Here is a 17,821-nt window from a genome sequence, read left to right on the forward strand (position 1 = left end):
GTAGTTTACGAACGTATAATACCCTAGGCTTGAACACGCACTCCATAACCAAAGAGGATAGAAGCAGCAACTACAGCAACATATCGCTTATCCAACAGAAGACATGCATTGCGGAGCAATAGTCAAACATAAGTTCATAAGTTACAGTCAATTTCCAGACTAAACTCGGTTTAACAGAGCATGCTGCATGCTCTTTAGTTTTGTAGCGCAGATTACCTGGCTAACTGCAGGAAGCGGTTAGCTGCACAGCTAATGTAGCTATTGCTAGGCTAACGCACCGATTTTAAAACACGGCAAAACGACCAGTTATACACTTACTTGTTCGGTGTTTGTTGCTAATGCGGCAGGGATGCTTGGTACGGACCCAGGCTTCAGTGACAGTTGATGTGCAAAACCTGCCCTGTACTGTCCCAAGTTGTGGAAACATTCCTCAGGAAAATGCTTCCGACAAACATACACCGTCTTAGGTAGACTCGACGGCGTATTATTGAAATAAATAAAATTAAGCCACTGCGTCTTCAGGGGCTCTCCCGTCGGCAGTAAAAACAGACTCTTTTCTGTGTTGTCACATCCATGTACAGCGCAATTTCCATGTTTCGCTCGCTTAGGTGATGCCATGTTGTTGTGTCCTCTATGGTCTCCTCACTACAACTGGGCGGGGCAATCCATACAGTGGGTGGGAATCCAGAGGGGGGGCGTAGGGATCATCTCCCTTGCTGACGCGCCGTTTTGACGCGCCATTCTCAAATGTTGAGCATAGTTTGGTTTACACATTATGAAATTTCTAGCCACTGGGGTGACTTAAGAAGGTCAGAGGAACTCATTTTAACGTTAAAAAACCTCAAAGTGAAAATTTCATGCCATGGGACCTTTAACCTCCTGGCAGAGGCACCCAGATTTTGAGCTGCAAAATCCTGGTACTAGAAAAATTCCTACTCACAAGAGTTTCTTGACCCAATAGGAATCCACCACTATGTTTTTCATTAAGCCTGTTAATTTTTCCTTTTATGCAGGGAATCTTTTTCTTTCTACAACATGGCGATTTTATGCACAGGCAAATGAGTCAAGCTTTGTAGAGCTGGGTTTGAATTAAGGGTTCTTTCACGTAACCCTTCCAAACAGCTTGTTGTTTTAGAGGTGGTAGTGATTTTTAAAACTTGATTATTCCAAGAATCAGCTAAAGTGTACAGTTCGGTTTGGACACTTCCTTGCCTTCATCATCCTCATCACTGTGCATGAAGGCAATATCCTCACTGTTCCAGATTGTTGAAAAAATCTGGCCTTGAAATTATGCTGGTCATCAAATACTAATTTACTTCTGTTTTATCCATTTTGAAGTTACCAGAGAAAATTGAAGCTCAGGAACACTTGATCGGTATATGGGTGTTCCCCCCTCAGTGTGTCAAAGCAGGAGATAAAGAGGATGCTGTGGAGAAACTTAAACACTATCTGGAGCTCCTGCAGAAAAGAGTAAATCACTTAAACACTTTTTTTCTTTCAGAAAATAAATTGTTTGCTAATATTTTTATAGTTGGTTAGTGTATTTAGTGTCCAAACTGTAAAACACTTATGAACTAACTTTATTCATAGTTTCTTTCTTTTGAATGTAACTGTAGGTTTTATAACAAGCTTAATGCTATATTAATATTTATATCTACAAACCTCATATTACATAATATCTTCTGATTGTGTGTGTCTTGGCTGTGTGTGTTCCCAGTGGCAGGAAGCAGCAGAGGCAGAGAGCCTAGAGGATAAGGAGAGCGTGTGCGATCATGTATTTCAGGGTGGAGAAGAGGAGTACGCTCTTCTGGAGGTGCTGAAGTTCCTCATGCTGGTCAAGGCGGTGGAGCTTCATAGCAAAATGCAGGCAGAACAGGAAGTGCCTGTCTTCTGTTGGCTACTGTTCGCACGGGACACATCTGAAAATCCCAAAATGTTCTTCAGCAATCACCTGAGCCAAGTTGGCTTCAGTGGTGGCCTGGAACAGGTGACGAAATCTGACCTTGTATAAATTGCTACACACACAGCTTTATGAACAAAGGCAACGCTTGAAGCGTAGTAGAATCCTGAATTAACACCGTTTTTGAGTATGTGCACTAATGGCACAGGTAGCATGGTTATAGGTGAAGCAATTACTATTACACTGCAAAAAATTGAAAACTGAATTTGAGGAGAAAATTACTTAATACTAGTGAAATTATCTTGCTGCACTGGCAGATATTTTTACTTGATAAGACATCTTAGAATAAGTTGGTTGTAATCTAGAACTAAGTTTAATAATCTCAGAATTGGTGTCTTGTATTCTTCTAATAGGAAATTTTAGATCGTTTCAACTATTTTCAAGATATTTTCACTTGCTAAGATATCATTTTTTGCAGTGTAGTCAACTGGAATAGAAATATCATCTATCCAGGTTGTAGTTTTTTTTTTTTTTTTATATTCAGCATTGCTTGGTTGAGTGGGGCTGCAAATTTTGAATATAATGTACACTGATCAGCCTTAATATTAAAACCACCTGCCTAGGATTGTGTAGGTCCCCCTTGTGACAACAAAACAGCTCTGACACATCAAGGCATGGACTCCATAAGACGTGAAGGTGTGCTGTGGTATCTGCCAACAAGAATTTAGTAGCAGATGATTTAAGTCCTGTAAGTTATGAGGTGGGGTCTCCATGGATCAGACTTGTTTTTCCAGCGCATCCCACAGACGCTCGATTAGACTGAGATCCGGGGAATTTGGAGGCAAAGTCAACTCCTTGAACACTTTAGGTACCTCAAAGTATTCCTGGACAGCTTTTGCACTATGTCAGGATGCATTATCCTACTTGAAAGAAGCCACTGCCATTAGGGAATACTCTTGCCATGAAGGGGTGTACTTGGTCTGCAACAACAACATAAATGCTGGGATCCACGGTTTCCCAGAAGAACATTGCCTAGAGCAGGGGTTCTCAACCTTTTCTACTTTGAGGCCCACCTATTCATACTTGTAACAAGTCAGGGCCCATTAAAAAAATATCCCAAATTATTTTGGCTCATCTATTCTATTAGAATCTAATAATCTATTGTAAAGTGTATTAATGGGATGTGACATCACTCCCTGTTACAGATGGGAGCCCAGGAATTAAATAAATGCAATAAAAACAAACTGTTTTTAATTGTAGGTAGTGTATTTAAAACTGTATGGATGTGCCAGAAGCCAAACCATGCATGCAGGGCGTTCTCAGTCAAAAGGGATTAATAATCCAAAAGTGGAGTCTGGTCCATTAACACAAGAACTTATTGCCATGTTTGTGTCCAGCAAACAAGCAAGTTATTAAAACCAAGAAGTACACTCAGAAGAAGTGGATATAGAAACCACTCAATGGGATGGAGCCTTACACGCTAACAAAGAAAAATTTTTCCTAAGAGTTGGAAAATTATCTGTCTGTTGAGTTCCTCAACATCTCAAACTACCTGGTGCTGCAGACATCGTTCTACATGGACACACACATGAAAACCTGGAAGAGCATAGAGGCGTACAACTTTTTATATGTGCCTGGGTTAAAGATCTGGGGATGAGGACACTACAAGACAAATCCTGTATCATTTAAGCCTGGGTAAGTTGGAATTTTGGGGCTTTTTGGACACTTTTTTTGATGTTTGCTAGGACACTACAAGTTTTAGTATCAGGTGTAAACAAACCACAACCATTCGATTCTCATTCCTCCCTGCTCTTCTCTTCCAGGTAAATCATTCAAAGATCCACAAAAACTCCTTTAAAGACCTGGGTATTCCACATATTACATATGTGTAAGTTTACAATATGGTGACCACCAGGGTGCGATTTGTCAAAAAAACAGAAGGGGGGATGGTTTTTTTTTTTTTTTTAATCATGAAACGTCACAAAATTAAGGTAACAATAGGCTAACAGCTCAATAACATCCGATGATATCAAATGAATAACACTAAATGAAAACGAACAATAAACCAGAGATAGTAAATTCATCTTCCTATCTCTCTGACTAAATACACGAACACTAACACAACAAACTTCGCATTGCTTGTCGCGTTGCTGTGATGTTTCTCTCCCTCCAGATTAAATGGACAGTGACTCGAAAATCACTAAAATACATGAATACTAAATGAACAGTTTGCTCTGATGGCGCAGTTCACATTGTGCGCAGCTTTCCGATTTAAACTGTTTTTTTCTCATCCTTATACTTCCTGTTTCATGGACTGTAACGGATTTGCTTATTTAGTAATTTTAATACAGAATTTACTTAGAAATTATAATCAGACACTCCAACGTCCCCCCTAAAAAAAAAAAAAATCGGCCGTGAAAAAGGCGGCATCCGCCAAAAGGCGCGCTGTTTGCATCCCTGCATAGAACGCAAAGATATTGTTATTATCTACAATGTATCTATTTGCTGGGGACGTTCGTGAACATCAAAGCTGCCACTTCGGGTCATTTTGAAAGTGAGTGCAATGTAGACCATAGAAAACTGTGTCACAACATGCCTGTCATGTCAACATTTTTTTTTGGTTTGTTTGTTTTATCGACGGGGTTGTCCCTGAGGATTTTTTTTCAGCAGAGATAAAAACCAGAGGGGGGGATGATCCCCCCCCAGCAAATCGCACCCAGGTGACCACGATCAAACAGGAAATAAAAACACATCTGAGGACTTAATTGTCTCCTGAACTTCAAAACATCACAGAATAACAGAACATGGCAAAAAAAAAAGTAATTTGCGAATCCAAGCGAAATAAATCAGAGGAATTTACAAACCTTTCCCAAAGTGATCACTGCAAACTCGAGCGCTCTTCGACTCAACTTCCTTCCATCACAATGAAAGGTTCAAGAGCCACCTCTCTCGTAATCTTTTGGGAAAATCCTTTGTCCTTTCACCCCTTTTTTCCCCCTCACTTCATGAGGAACCTAGAAGAAACTTATCAGTTTCAGGGTTTGTTCTATTCGAACAGCCCAAAATAACACTTGGGCATTTTAACAACTATCAAGGCACCCCAGTGATAGAAACGCTTTGTGAGCAGTGAACTTAGCTGACCACCACTTCATGTCTTGTATATCTAATGAGGCAGCTGTGACATCGGATGCAACCTAGCAATTGTACCCTACTAAAAATTAGCTTCAACTTGGGGGGAAAAAATTTGTGGCCCACTAGATGACGCTTTGTGGCCTACTTATGGGCTGAAGCCCAGTGGTTGAGAAACACTGGCCGAGAGCATTACAGTCAGTGTCTCTACCAGTTCACCCTCGTCCCAAAGTAAGCGATGCACCCAGCTATCCACGTGATGTAAAACATTTATTCATCAGATCAGGCCATCTTCTTCCGTTGCTCCATAGTCCACTTCTGATGCCTACATAGGCATGTCCATTGTAGGCAGTGGACAGGGATCAGCATGAGCACTCTGACTAGTCTGTCACTACGCAGCCCCATACACAGCAAGCTGTGATGCGCTGTGTATTCCAACACCTATCTGTCAAAGCCAGCATTAACTTTTTCAGCAGTTTGTGCTGCAGTAGCTGTTCTGTGGGAGCAAACCAGATGGCTCTAGCCTTACATGCATCAATGAGACTTGGGTGCCCATAATCCTGTCGCTGGTTCACTGGTTGTCTGTCCTTGGACCAGGTACTAGGTAGGTACTAACCACTGCATACCAGGAACAGCCAACAAGACCAGTGTTTTGGAGATGCTCTGACCCAGTTGTCTAGCCATCGCAGTTTGGCCCTTGTCAAAGTCGTTCAGCTCCTTGTGCTTGCCCATTTTTCCTGCTTCCAATACATCAGCTTTGAGAACTGACTGTGCACTTGCTGCTTAATATATCCCACCACTTGAGAGGTGCCACTATAATGATATAAATAGAGGATATCACACAGCTGCACGAAGATATGAAGTTTATCTTCGAGTGGTGAACATGTTCACAAGTAAGCGAACGAGTGAAAATATCTCATCTCATCTCATTATCTCTAGCCGCTTTATCCTTCTACAGGGTCGCAGGCAAGCTGGAGCCTATCCCAGCAGACTACGGGCGAAAGGCGGGGTACACCCTGGACAAGTCGCCAGGTCATCACAGGGCTGACACATAGACACAGACAACCATTCACACTCACATTCACACCTACGGTCAATTTAGAGTCACCAGTTAACCTAACCTGCATGTCTTTGGACTGTGGGGGAAACCGGAGCACCCGGAGGAAACCCACGCGGACACGGGGAGAACATGCAAACTCCGCACAGAAAGGCCCTCGCCGGCCATGGGGCTCGAACCCAGACCTTCTTGCTGTGAGGCGACAGTGCTAACCACTACACCACCGTGCCGCCCGAGTGAAAATATGTTCAATATAAGATAAAACTTCATGTCTTAGCACCACCGTGTCGTATTCTTTATATTATATGGACATATCTATAAAAAATAAGAAAATACGCAAGTTAATCAAAAGAATTTTAATTTTGAACCAGTTTGCCGTTTTGACAACATGCAACCAGTCAGCAGGAAAACACTGGGAGTGACGTCATCAGAGTGAAGTATCCGAAAATATGTCACTCAGAGCCGTGATGTATTTCGTATGAAAAAATGCGAGCTTTTCAACACGGGAAGATAAATTTATCTTCAAACCAACGTGTAATTTTCTTTTTATTATATAGACACATTCACAAACAAAAAGTACCCAAATTTATCAAAACGATTCATTGAGTTCCTCACGAGTGACACAGAGATTTGTCACAGTTTTGGATCTCCATGTACCGGATGTACTGCATATGAAAAATACAAGTGGCGTATTTCCCAGTAAAGCACTTGTTCATATAATATTCAGTTTTATTCACTTCACCTGTCAGTGGTTTTTAATGTTATTGCTGATCAGTGTGTGATTTAGTGGCACAGCTCGCTAATGAATTTATAATTTGTGAACTGCTAAGAGTAAGTGCTTTGACAACTAGAGTTACAGTTGCTTGGGACAGCTTTTTTTCCCATTTTTTAAAGCATGATAGATGTGTGTGTGGGGGGGTGGAATCCAAAAATGCAGTCTCAAAACATTTACAGTTAATATTCTATGATGCCTGCCCTAGAAAAATATAACCGCTCCAAGTATCCTGCAATATCTAACAATGTTGGAGACACTTGTAAAAGGATCTAGGCTCTTTTTTTTCCCGTGTGTGTGTGTGTGTGTGTGTAAAACATTTTAAGCTCTTTTATATTCTTTGGTTTGTGCATGTGAACTTCCCTCTTCAGTTCAGCCATGTGTCCTTAGCATAGTTCAAATTTAATTTGCGTTTCTTAAACCGTGTGTGTTGACTTGGAAGTACAGTGGTGCTTGAAAGTTTGTGAACCCTTTAGAATTTTCTATATTTCTGCATAAATATGACCAAAAACATCAGATTTTCACACAAGTCCTAAAAGGAGATAAAGAGAACCCAGTTAAACAAATGAGACAAAAATATTATACTTGGTCATTTATTTATTGAGGAAAATGATCCAATATTACATATCTGTGAGTAGTAAAAGTATGTGAACCTTTGCTTTCAGTATCTGGTGTGACCCCCTTGTGCAGCAATAACTGCAACTAAACGTTTACGGTAACTGTTGATCAGTCCTGCACACCGGCTTGGAGGAATTTTAGCCCATTCCTCCGTACAGAACAGCTTCAACTCTGGGATGTTGGTGGGTTTCCTCACATGAACTGCTCGCTTCAGGTCCTTCCACAGCATTTCGATTGGATTAAGGTCAGGACTTTGACTTGGCCATTCCAGAACATTAACTTTATTCTTCTTTAACCATTCTTTGGTAGAACGACTTGTGTGCTTGGGGTCGTTGTCTTGCTGCATGACCCACCTTCTCTTGAGATTCAGTTCATGGACAGATGTCCTGACATTTTGCTTTAGAATTCGCTGGTGTAATTCAGAATTCATTGTTCCATCAATGATGGCAAGCTGTCCTGGCCCAGATGCAGCAAAACAGGCCCAAACTGTGATACTACCACCACCATGTTTCACAGATGGGATAAGGTTCTTATGCTGGAATGCAGTGTTTTCCTTTCTCCAAACATAACGTTTCTCATTTAAACCTAAAAGTTCTATTTTGGTCTCATCCGTCCACAAAACATTTTTCCAATAGCCTTCTGGCTTGTCCACGTGATCTTTAGCAAACTGCAGACGAGCAGCAATGGTTTTTTTTTTGGAGAGCAGTAGCTTTCCCTTTGCAACCCTGCCATGCACACCATTGTTGTTCAGTGTTCTCCTGATGGTAGACTCCTTAACATTAGCCAATGTGAGGGACGCCTTCAGTTGCTTAGAAGTTACCCTGGGGTCCTTTGTGACCTCGCCGACTATTACACGCCTTGCTCTTGGAGTGATCTTTGTTGGTCGACCACTCCTGGGGAGGGTAACAATGGTCTTGAATTTCCTCCATTTGTACACAATCTGTCTGACTGTGGATTGGTGGAGTCCAAACTCTTTAGAGATGGTTTTGTAACCTTTTCCAGCCTGGTGAGCATCAACAACGCTTTTTCTGAGGTCCTCAGAAATCTCCTTTGTTCATGCCATGATACACTTCCACAAACGTGTTGTGAAGATCAGACTTTGACAGATCCCTGTTCTTTAAATAAAACAGGGTGCCCACTCACACCTGATTGTCATCCCATTGATTGAAAACACCTGACTCTAATTTCACCTTCAAATTAACTGATAATCCTAGAGCTTCACATACTTTTGCCACTCACAGATATGCAATATTGGATCATTTTCCTCAATAAATAAATGAACAAGTATAATAATTTTGTCTCGTTTGTTTAACTGGGTTCTCTTTATCTACTTTTAGGACTTGTGTGAAAATCTGATGATGTCTTAGGTCATATTTATGTAGAAATATAGAAAAGGGTTCACAAACTTTCAAGCACCACTATGTTTGGTTTATCACATGAAAAATAAGGCTGAACTTTATGGTAGAGTAACCATGTTTTGAGCTGAAATGTCCTGCTAGTTTGCAGGATTCATGATGCTATTAATCTTCACAAGAGCACCTGTGTCTGATGTGGCTAAACATGTGTATAACATAGAAAAATTGTAAAATGTAATTGGTGTTGGCACTGTTGCAGGTGGAGATGTTTCTGCTCGGTTATGCCTTACAGCACACCATTCAAGCCTTCCGCCTCTATAAGACGGACACAGAGGAATTTGTGACACACTACCCTGATGACCATAAGCATGACTGGCCCTGTGTGTGTCTCATCACAGAGGATGACCGCCATTACAATGTCCCCATCAGGAAGCCGACACAATACAGAATGTAACATCATTGTGTTCTGACCTCACCTGATTGGTCATTATCAAGATTTCTGGAAGGTGATTGGATTGGAGGAAGAAAATTGGGAGTGAAACTATGACATCACCATACTCTGCCTTCACCTGAGTAATTAACAATATAATATCTGGGAAGTCTTTAGTTATTAACAGGATTTCTGGGAGGTGATTAAAGGAACAGAGTTAAAGTGAATGAAATAATTCTAAGAGAAGAATATGTACATCTAATATTTGCTTGCATTTGGATAAAGTTAACTGTTTGGCTAAAGCTAATAGCGATAACAGAAGCACTCAGGTTTTTTGTGCAATTCATTTACATTCTTGTTTAGATTTTGTGTTCGTGTACGTTCAATTCTAATTCACTCCGTTGTCATGTTTAGAATGAAGTTATGCATGATGGTTATAAAACTACCCTGCAACTGTTTTAGTATAAACTGATTTCAAAACTTCTTAGAGTTCCAAGTGTGCAAACACAATGTCGCTAATGGTGATACAAACTGACCTTATAGAGACTACTCTGAGATACAACATTCAGTCATGTCAACCAGGCTTGTAGTACTCATGCCCTAATTTTAAGGACTCATGACTTGAGCACTGATGACTTGGACTCGTACATTAACTGCATTCGGACTCGTAAATTGGAGACGAGGGCTCTGATTTTTTCATTTTTTTTGTAACATGCCACAATTTGGCATAAGATATAAATATCTACGGTAAATTATTTTTATACTAATTTCATGCAAGAGAAAGCACATTCACCTGTTCATACGTCAGGTTCAAGAACAAATGTTAACGGCGCTAAAATGCCTGGAGAAAAGCCCCTAGGATTGTCCGCTTTGCTTATACAGACTTCTCGTGCAGTGGGAAAAAATGCACTGCTATGTGCTCCATATGCAGAAGAACTATCGAGGAGACGACGGTGACAACCTCGAACTTCAGGTCATCATTTGCTAAGACTCCACCCAGAGAAGGAAGTGACACGCTATGTTCATTGCTCTGTTGATAGCAGGGCTTGCTTGCTGAGCGATGAACTAGCTAGTAGTGTTAACATTCTCTCATGTTGTTTGCCCTGTTGAGAGTGGGCGGGGCTTGCTGAGCGATGAACAAGCTTTTTATCTGTAGCCTATTAACTAAAATGGGGCAGTCAAGCAGTAATGTTAGTCCAACACAGTAGCAGAGACGCTTTCACATAAAAGCAACAACAGCCGCTGTCAACTGGTGTGGCTGGAGTCTTGTTCTCAGGCTACATCCACACGACAACGGCAACGAGATGTTATTTAAAAAAATATCGCGTCCAAATGGGCAACGATCAGTAAAATATCAGGTCCATATGGCAACGCAATGCTTGCTGAAAACGATGCAATACACATGCCACACCTCTAGGGGCGCTGTAAGACGGTCCCTTCGGAGACACCAGAACAATAGAAGTAGTAAGGACGCATGCGCATAAACTATTATGCGCGAGACTTCATATTAGCCACAAAGTCAGGAAAATCTGTTCGTAAAATTACATTATAATGACCAAATACAATGAAAAGTATTTTTCCAGTCTCACCTGTGAAAGGTAATCCCATGTGATCTCGTTTGGACGGCAAACCTGTTGGTACAGTTAAACGCAGCTAATCTTTATTCTCCGCTTTGACCTATCCAATATGGCGGCGAGGATGACGTATGATTCTACGCGGAAGGCGGCGTCTTTAATGGTCCGGAATAAATTGAATGCTACACGTTGATGGATTAATTTGTTGTTTCTCACCTGTGAAAGGTAATCCCATGTGATCTCGTTTGGACGGTAAACCTGTTGGTACAGTTAAACGCAGCACATGAATCTTTATTCTCCGCTTTGACCTATCCAATATGGCGGCGAGGATGACGTATGATTCTACGTGGAAGGTGGCGTCTTTAATGGTCCGGAATAAATTGAATGATACACGTTGATGGATTAATTTGCTCTTCTACGCCCTTCTTGAGGAATGTATTGTAGGATTTAAACCCACATCTGAAGAGGTGAGATCGCTCCTTTTTTTTTCCCTATTTTTGCTGGCGGGATTGACTCTGCCCTAAGGGCAGAGTCTCTCTCTCTCTCTCACTTTGCACCATTACACAATAAATATTCACAGTGAAAATATTTTGTAAGCGCGTTTCATGAACCAAGTTATAGGATTTGTTGACAACTCGCATCGAGTTCGTTACACTTCTACCCGGCGTGAAGCACTCACAGTCATGTGGTTGTGACGTCATTGTAAACAAATCCGTTCTACTCATCCAGATGACTTCGCAACAGCAACGTTGCCAGATCTTTCCACTCTGGAACCCGTTCTCAAAAAGATTGTGTTTTGGGCACCCAAAACGCCGGTGCCGTGTGGACGCCAGGCCTAAACGATAAGCAATTGTATCGGAGTCACCTGAATCCGTTGCCGTGTGGACAGGGCCTCAGACTCGACTTAAAATTTTCTTGAAATGACTTGACTCTGACTTGAACACTGGGGACTCGAGACTGGACTTGGACTCGAGGTTTAGTGACTCGACTACAACGCTGGCGTGAACACATCCACATATCCCTGAAATCATTTTTATGCCTTGGTCAAAACTTAAAGCAATTAGGTCAAGAAAAAAATGATTTTTTTAAGCCAGTATCACATTTAGACAGAAGACACTTGAGAGTTCATGGATTTATAGTTTAACATTTAGAGGTGGGTGATAAACTGCAACGGTTGTGCAGTCGGGGGCATTTTGCTGGCATTGATTAGTTCCATTTGTCCCCTTAGCCCAAAGCATCACTGGAAATCAAGTCATTTGCATGTATTGCCAAAAACCTCAGACATCCTGATGGGAGCAGCGTCTTTCAGCATGACCCTGCCCACATCAGTAGAGCATGAGGGCTCACTGAATAGGTTCATGAGGATTAAAATCATATGCTAGAGCCTTCAAGTCACCACATTTAAGCCTGAACACCGACAAGAGAGTGATGTGTGTGATGAGAAATCATTCTCCACTACCACCATCAAAACACTAGTTAAAATAATATCTTTTCGAAGAATGGTGTTCATCCCTCCAGTCCAGTTCCATAAATTTATAGAATCAACACCATCGTCTTACTAACACACTTTAAGATGGTTTTCCTTTAATTTGCCATCTGTCTGTATGTTTATGCATGTATGTGTAAATCATTATAGCTAAAGAACTGAAGTTTTTGAAAGCTACTTTATAACACGGGTTGCAACATTGGCAGTGTAGAGTCTTAAGATTATCGTGCCAAATATTTTAGGAGGAAACCTTAAAACCATTTGAAAGAGGTAGTCTGTTACTTTAAAGTGTTGTTTTCACAGACTACACCAGATGTTCTCCTCAGACCACAAGGATAGCAGCCATTCCACATTTTTTTTTTTTTTACTATTCTGGCTCCCAAAACGTCTGAACTGTGTAATCAAGGGCTGTGGAGCACTTTTATTTATTTTTCTCTGGCTCCAGTATGCTTCAAGCTGGAATAGGAAAAGAAATGGACTACACTGCTGGACTTGATTGTTGGACTGAGGACTAGCTAATTTTGCTACACTTGTACCCATGATGATAAACATCATTAACATACAAACAAAGAGAACACCCTGGATAGAAATTTGATTCGGTTAACCTTCCAGGCATTAGCACAGAACATTTACTGCCCAGTTACCACCTCATCCCTTTATCCAGCAACCCACTTTATTGAAATGTGTGCGTCGATCTCTTTATATTTAATTTGAAAGATGAAGTTGGTGGAACGTGTTCCATAGCTGTTTAGATAACGAATGAAACCTGGCTTTTATGTGTTTTTAATTCTGTATTTCTTTCTTTCATTAATTATGTAATATCTTTTGAGTTTGTCTCAAACTGCTGCCAAAACGTTTTACTATTTTGTAATGTATAACTGAATGAAATCTGATGTTAAATGGTGCTGTAGAAAATGTCAGTCTTGCATACATGCACATTTTTTAAAGTCTACATCGTTTATCATCAGGCACGTTTTCTGCTTCAGGAGCAAAAAGTCAACATTTTATTTATGGTTAGCCTGATTAATTTGGTTCAGTATTGTGCAGAAAATGGAAAGAAGTTCTGTTGAATGTGTTTTTTTTTTTTTTGTTTTTTTAATGTAACGTTGAAGCTCTTGTTTGTGGAAGCATAAATATTTTATGAATAATGTTTACATCAAGTTAACGTACTATTAACCACCACTGGACAGACCTTTAAGCAGATTTTTATTTGACTAAACAGACAGCATAGTTACTTTAATTGCAAGGTTAACAAGTAACATAACTTGTTCATACAAAATGATGCAAAATAAAAAACATGCAACTACTAACCGGCCCAACTTTTGATGGAATAGTGTATTGCATGAATTATAAAAAATAGGACCGCAACATATATATTCCCCCCCACACACACACACACCTTGATATTACATGCTAAAATGAGCAATCACCTTCTGTATGACTGATCAAAAATAACTGGCACCACTGTTTGACTGTGTGTTCAAAATAGATGTTCTCTTTAAAGCGAAGAATGCTTGTTGATTTGTATTTAAAGATGCATTTAATGACTGACAAATCAAACCGTATACAATTTACAAATATTTTACTAACTTGCTCTACCATGATGGTGGTAGTTAAATAAAATGTACACTTTACTGACTTTTCCCCCAATACAAATGCATCAAAAATAAGTAGTATGCACTGGGTTCCTGTCAATACTGAATTTCCCTAGTGTTCAACTACAAACTGTTTTACCCCAACCATGTGAGTAACAATTCAGCTCAAGATATAGACAGCAAAAAGCTGAAAATATATACGCAAGTGATTAAAAGTTGAGGGAGGGTGACCTTAGAAATCTAAGTCCTGATTAAAAGTTAAGCTTCAGCCACGTTATTCATTTGTGAAGTTATGCATGAACTTGATCTGTAATGTAAAAGGATAGAAACTACACTTAAAACATGTCTTAGATATTTGTGCATAGGCAGGCCAGTATTTAAACAGCAACATTTTGAAACACTTCCAAAACTTTTACTTTTTTGGTTTTCATATGCACTACATGACTTTTCTTAGCTAAAAATGCCTTTGAGGCTGTCTGGAACCTCCAGAGACAAAACCAAGCAATCCCGTCAAAATTTGCATGATGCTTGTGGCAAGCTCTCCAAGACACTCGAAACACTATACCAGCCGATTTCCCGAAAGGGGAGTTCAATACATACTGAGATTCTCAAACACTCATCTCCTCTTTCAAATGCCAATCATAAATATGCAAAAGAGGGCAGTAAAACGGGCTAATTCCAAAATCCCAGAGTATTTCACAACAGTCCAGCCTCATCAAATTTTGGTGCATGAATATTGCATACGCCAGCCAATGTTCTAGCCTAGGCAATATTAATTCTGCTTCCAGCACCAGTGGTTGCGAGCAAATAGAAAAATGCTGGTAAGAAAGACAAAGGACTTTTCAATTGCTTTCTGCTTCAGGGAGATGTGGTTAAATGACCGAGCATGGCAACTCTACTCTCAGTCAGAAAACCAAAAGGTAGAGGCAAGTAGCTAGACATGCTGTAAGATTTTATCCAGTTTCTGATAGTCACATTTCCAGACTGGTTTCCCAGAGCACACCGAAGCCTGTGGACACAGTTTGAAGGGATGATCACGCCCTATTCTTGGGTTTCAGTCATGTGACTTTTCTTAGCAGTTTTACCGGAAGTGAAATAGCTGGTGGTCTAAACGGCTGCCGTAGTGCAAACAACTAGCGATAACTTATCAGAGTATACTTGTAATCTAGAAGCCACTGCTGGCTTTAGATATATTCAGAAGATTGCTATGTGCAATGGAATCGACCCCTACAGTCTGGGAAAGAAGGATTTGTCATACGATCTTGAAAGCTACCCTTCAGTCGAATTCCCCCGACATCTCGAACTATCTGGTGTTGCAGACGTCCTTCTACACCGCAAAACAGATGAAAGTGTGGAAGAGTATGGAGGCTTACAACTTTTTTGTATGTGGCTGGGTAAAGGACCTCGGTATCAAGTCGCTACTGAATGAATCCTGTGTTGTTTTTGCCCGTGTATGGTTTTTTTTAAGCTTTTCGTTTGTGTCTTTACAATGAAGCGCTGCAAGTTGAAGTGTAAACAAACAGTTGGCTTGATTCTCACTTGTGTTGGCTCTTATCTCTCAGGTAAATCATTCACAAAGGTCATCAGAAACCCCTTTAAAGACCTGGATCTTAGTTAAACAAGACAGAGAAGTGATCACGGCGCATTGTAACTGTATAGCTGGGTAAGAATTTTGTTGCCACCTTCATGCATACAGACTTTGTGAGGAGTAAACAAAGAAACAGCTGGGGACTTTAGCGCTTCATGACTAAAAAAAGTACCATAAAATAATGACACATAGCAAGAAAAGTACTTGGAAAACACTAAGGACAGCTGAGAGGGAAATACAAACCTTTCACCAAGTGATCACTGCAAACTCGAGCGTGCTTCAACTCGGCTCCCTTCGATTTCAGTGAGACGTTCAAAAGCCACCTTTCTCAACGTCTTTTTGTGAAATCCTGTGTTCGTTCACCCTTTTTTATTAGTTCACGGGGAACCCTGAAGAAACTTATCAGTTTCACGGTTGATTGATTCGAACAACCTAAAACAACGCAAGCGTAAGGCATTTTTCATGCGAGCAATGCACCTTCTCCGTACAAACGCTTCGTCAACTGAGCTTTGGTAGAACACCAGCTAAAGTTTTGAATAACTAATGAGGTGGATGTGACGACATGTGAAACCCAGCAATTGACACACACACCAGCTGCAAACCAGCCAATCAGAGCAGAGCTCATCAACATTAACAAGTCCACCAAAATAGGGAATATAGCTTTGTTCATTGTAAAACATGCATGTAAAACCACATCTGGGCATTTTTCACCCTGACCAAAGTCATGTACCTTCTATTTCAACATCAGAGAGCCATTTAAAATACTGAATGCTTTTCAGTATTGTATGGCACCTTTAAGATATTTGGAATTAATTTACCATGTTATTTCTTGAAGTTGATCGAATAACAAATGAACCAAGGATATTTTGAATGTAAAAAAAAAAAAAAGTATAAAAGGTTGCCATGAGCTATAGTTATGCCTGACACTAAATGGAATTAAACAAAATTCTGAATGCATGACATATCTTCACGTCTGAGATTTCGCCATCATACCAGGAGCTGAGACTGGTTGGCAGATGAAATTTCTTAATCCAATAACTCTTCATAATAGTTAGGCTGAAACATTTTTGATAATGCTTTGCAAGTATTTTAAAAAACAGTAATAATGAATCATAATGCTCAACTAAAAACATTACGAAAATTCCATGATGACTTGAAAGTATAATACTTCTATTCATTTAACATCTGAAATAAAAAGTTTACACTTCCCAAATGTACGTGTGCATTGTACCTTGTACTGTTTTATGAGGTTTTTAGGACACAAAGGAATGGAAATACTTGACTGGAGCTTTATGGGTATTTCTAGAATTCATAAAAAGCATCATTTCCATATTACAAAGACTCAAACACAATTAAAACTTTAATAAAATAGGTTTCAGATAAAAAAAGAAACATTTTTAGTGATTAAAATCGTAATTTCCATGGTCCTGCATTGATTTTTGTCTAAGCCGATGTTAGAAAGCTTTACCACAGAAGGTTTTTGGCCATTTAAAAAAAATATATATATATATATATTATATATAAAATCAAATCAAAAGCAACCTCCCTTTAATGACAGAACACTAGATAGGACAGGTTTATCATTTATATTAAAAAAAAAAATCTCCCTTGTGTATTTCCCTGAATAATTAAAAATTTTGTAAAATTTAGATATCACTGTAATACATCAACAGTTTCTTGTGCGTTAATAGACATTGTGCAATAACATATTGTGCATTTTGATGCCTATACTGTAAAAGACATGATTCACTGTGTCAAAGTTAAGTAAATCTGTTTACGTGCCAGACTGTATCTCTGTGCATTTAGATGCACTTGGGTGATGTTTGACAAGTTGGTGTGACGCACACAACAAAAACATCTTCTGGCCACTCCTGTATTAGCAAACATTTAGTTATTGGCTAAAATGGGCAGGAAGTCTCAGAAAGACTTTCAGTGCAAAAAGGTTGGTCAGTTGCAGAAAGTGCTGTAAAAGATACATCAGTTCAGGCTTGTCCTGAGTAGGAAAAACCTCACTCACAGGTTGCAGCCCTGTTATTTGGTTTCAGGAGTAAGGGTTTGCATTGTTAGTTTTTCCTTTAAGTAATAAACAAAAGTCCCTGTTTTTCCTTTGGATCATTGCTTCACCTCAAGTTTCGCTTTTCATTCATTTCACCCAGTTCACACCTCCTGTCCCTCTTCCCGTCCTTCTTGGATGTCCTCTAACTCAGTTGCAGATGAGAAATCATTCATTGGGGCAGAGTTGTCCCCCTGTATGGGTTGTTCTGTGCCCAAATTCTTTCTCTATCGTGAAGGGGTTTGATGTATGGAAGAATGAAAG

At 39.9% G+C, this 17,821-nt stretch overlaps 2 protein-coding genes across 4 annotated transcripts in view; one reads left to right on the top strand and one right to left on the bottom strand.

Annotated features, from left to right (window-relative positions):
• Nucleotides 1-13,631, top strand: part of LOC132867239 (uncharacterized) — a 47,785-nt gene extending 34,154 nt beyond the window's left edge. For both annotated transcript variants that reach the window (XM_060900039.1, XM_060900038.1), the window contains exons 10-12: nucleotides 1,339-1,470; nucleotides 1,718-1,987; nucleotides 9,091-13,631. In XM_060900039.1, coding sequence (XP_060756022.1) covers nucleotides 1,339-1,470; nucleotides 1,718-1,987; nucleotides 9,091-9,285 — 597 coding nt within the window. In that variant the 3' untranslated portion in view covers nucleotides 9,286-13,631. The remainder of the gene's footprint in view (nucleotides 1-1,338; nucleotides 1,471-1,717; nucleotides 1,988-9,090) is intronic.
• Nucleotides 13,519-17,821, bottom strand: part of ankha (ANKH inorganic pyrophosphate transport regulator a) — a 78,625-nt gene continuing 74,322 nt past the window's right edge. For both annotated transcript variants that reach the window (XM_060900040.1, XM_060900041.1), the window contains exon 12: nucleotides 13,519-17,784. In XM_060900040.1, coding sequence (XP_060756023.1) covers nucleotides 17,662-17,784 — 123 coding nt within the window. In that variant the 3' untranslated portion in view covers nucleotides 13,519-17,661. The remainder of the gene's footprint in view (nucleotides 17,785-17,821) is intronic.

The sequence above is a fragment of the Neoarius graeffei genome, chromosome 19, assembly GCF_027579695.1.
Source record: "Neoarius graeffei isolate fNeoGra1 chromosome 19, fNeoGra1.pri, whole genome shotgun sequence".
NCBI classification, from domain to species: domain Eukaryota; kingdom Metazoa; phylum Chordata; class Actinopteri; order Siluriformes; family Ariidae; genus Neoarius; species Neoarius graeffei.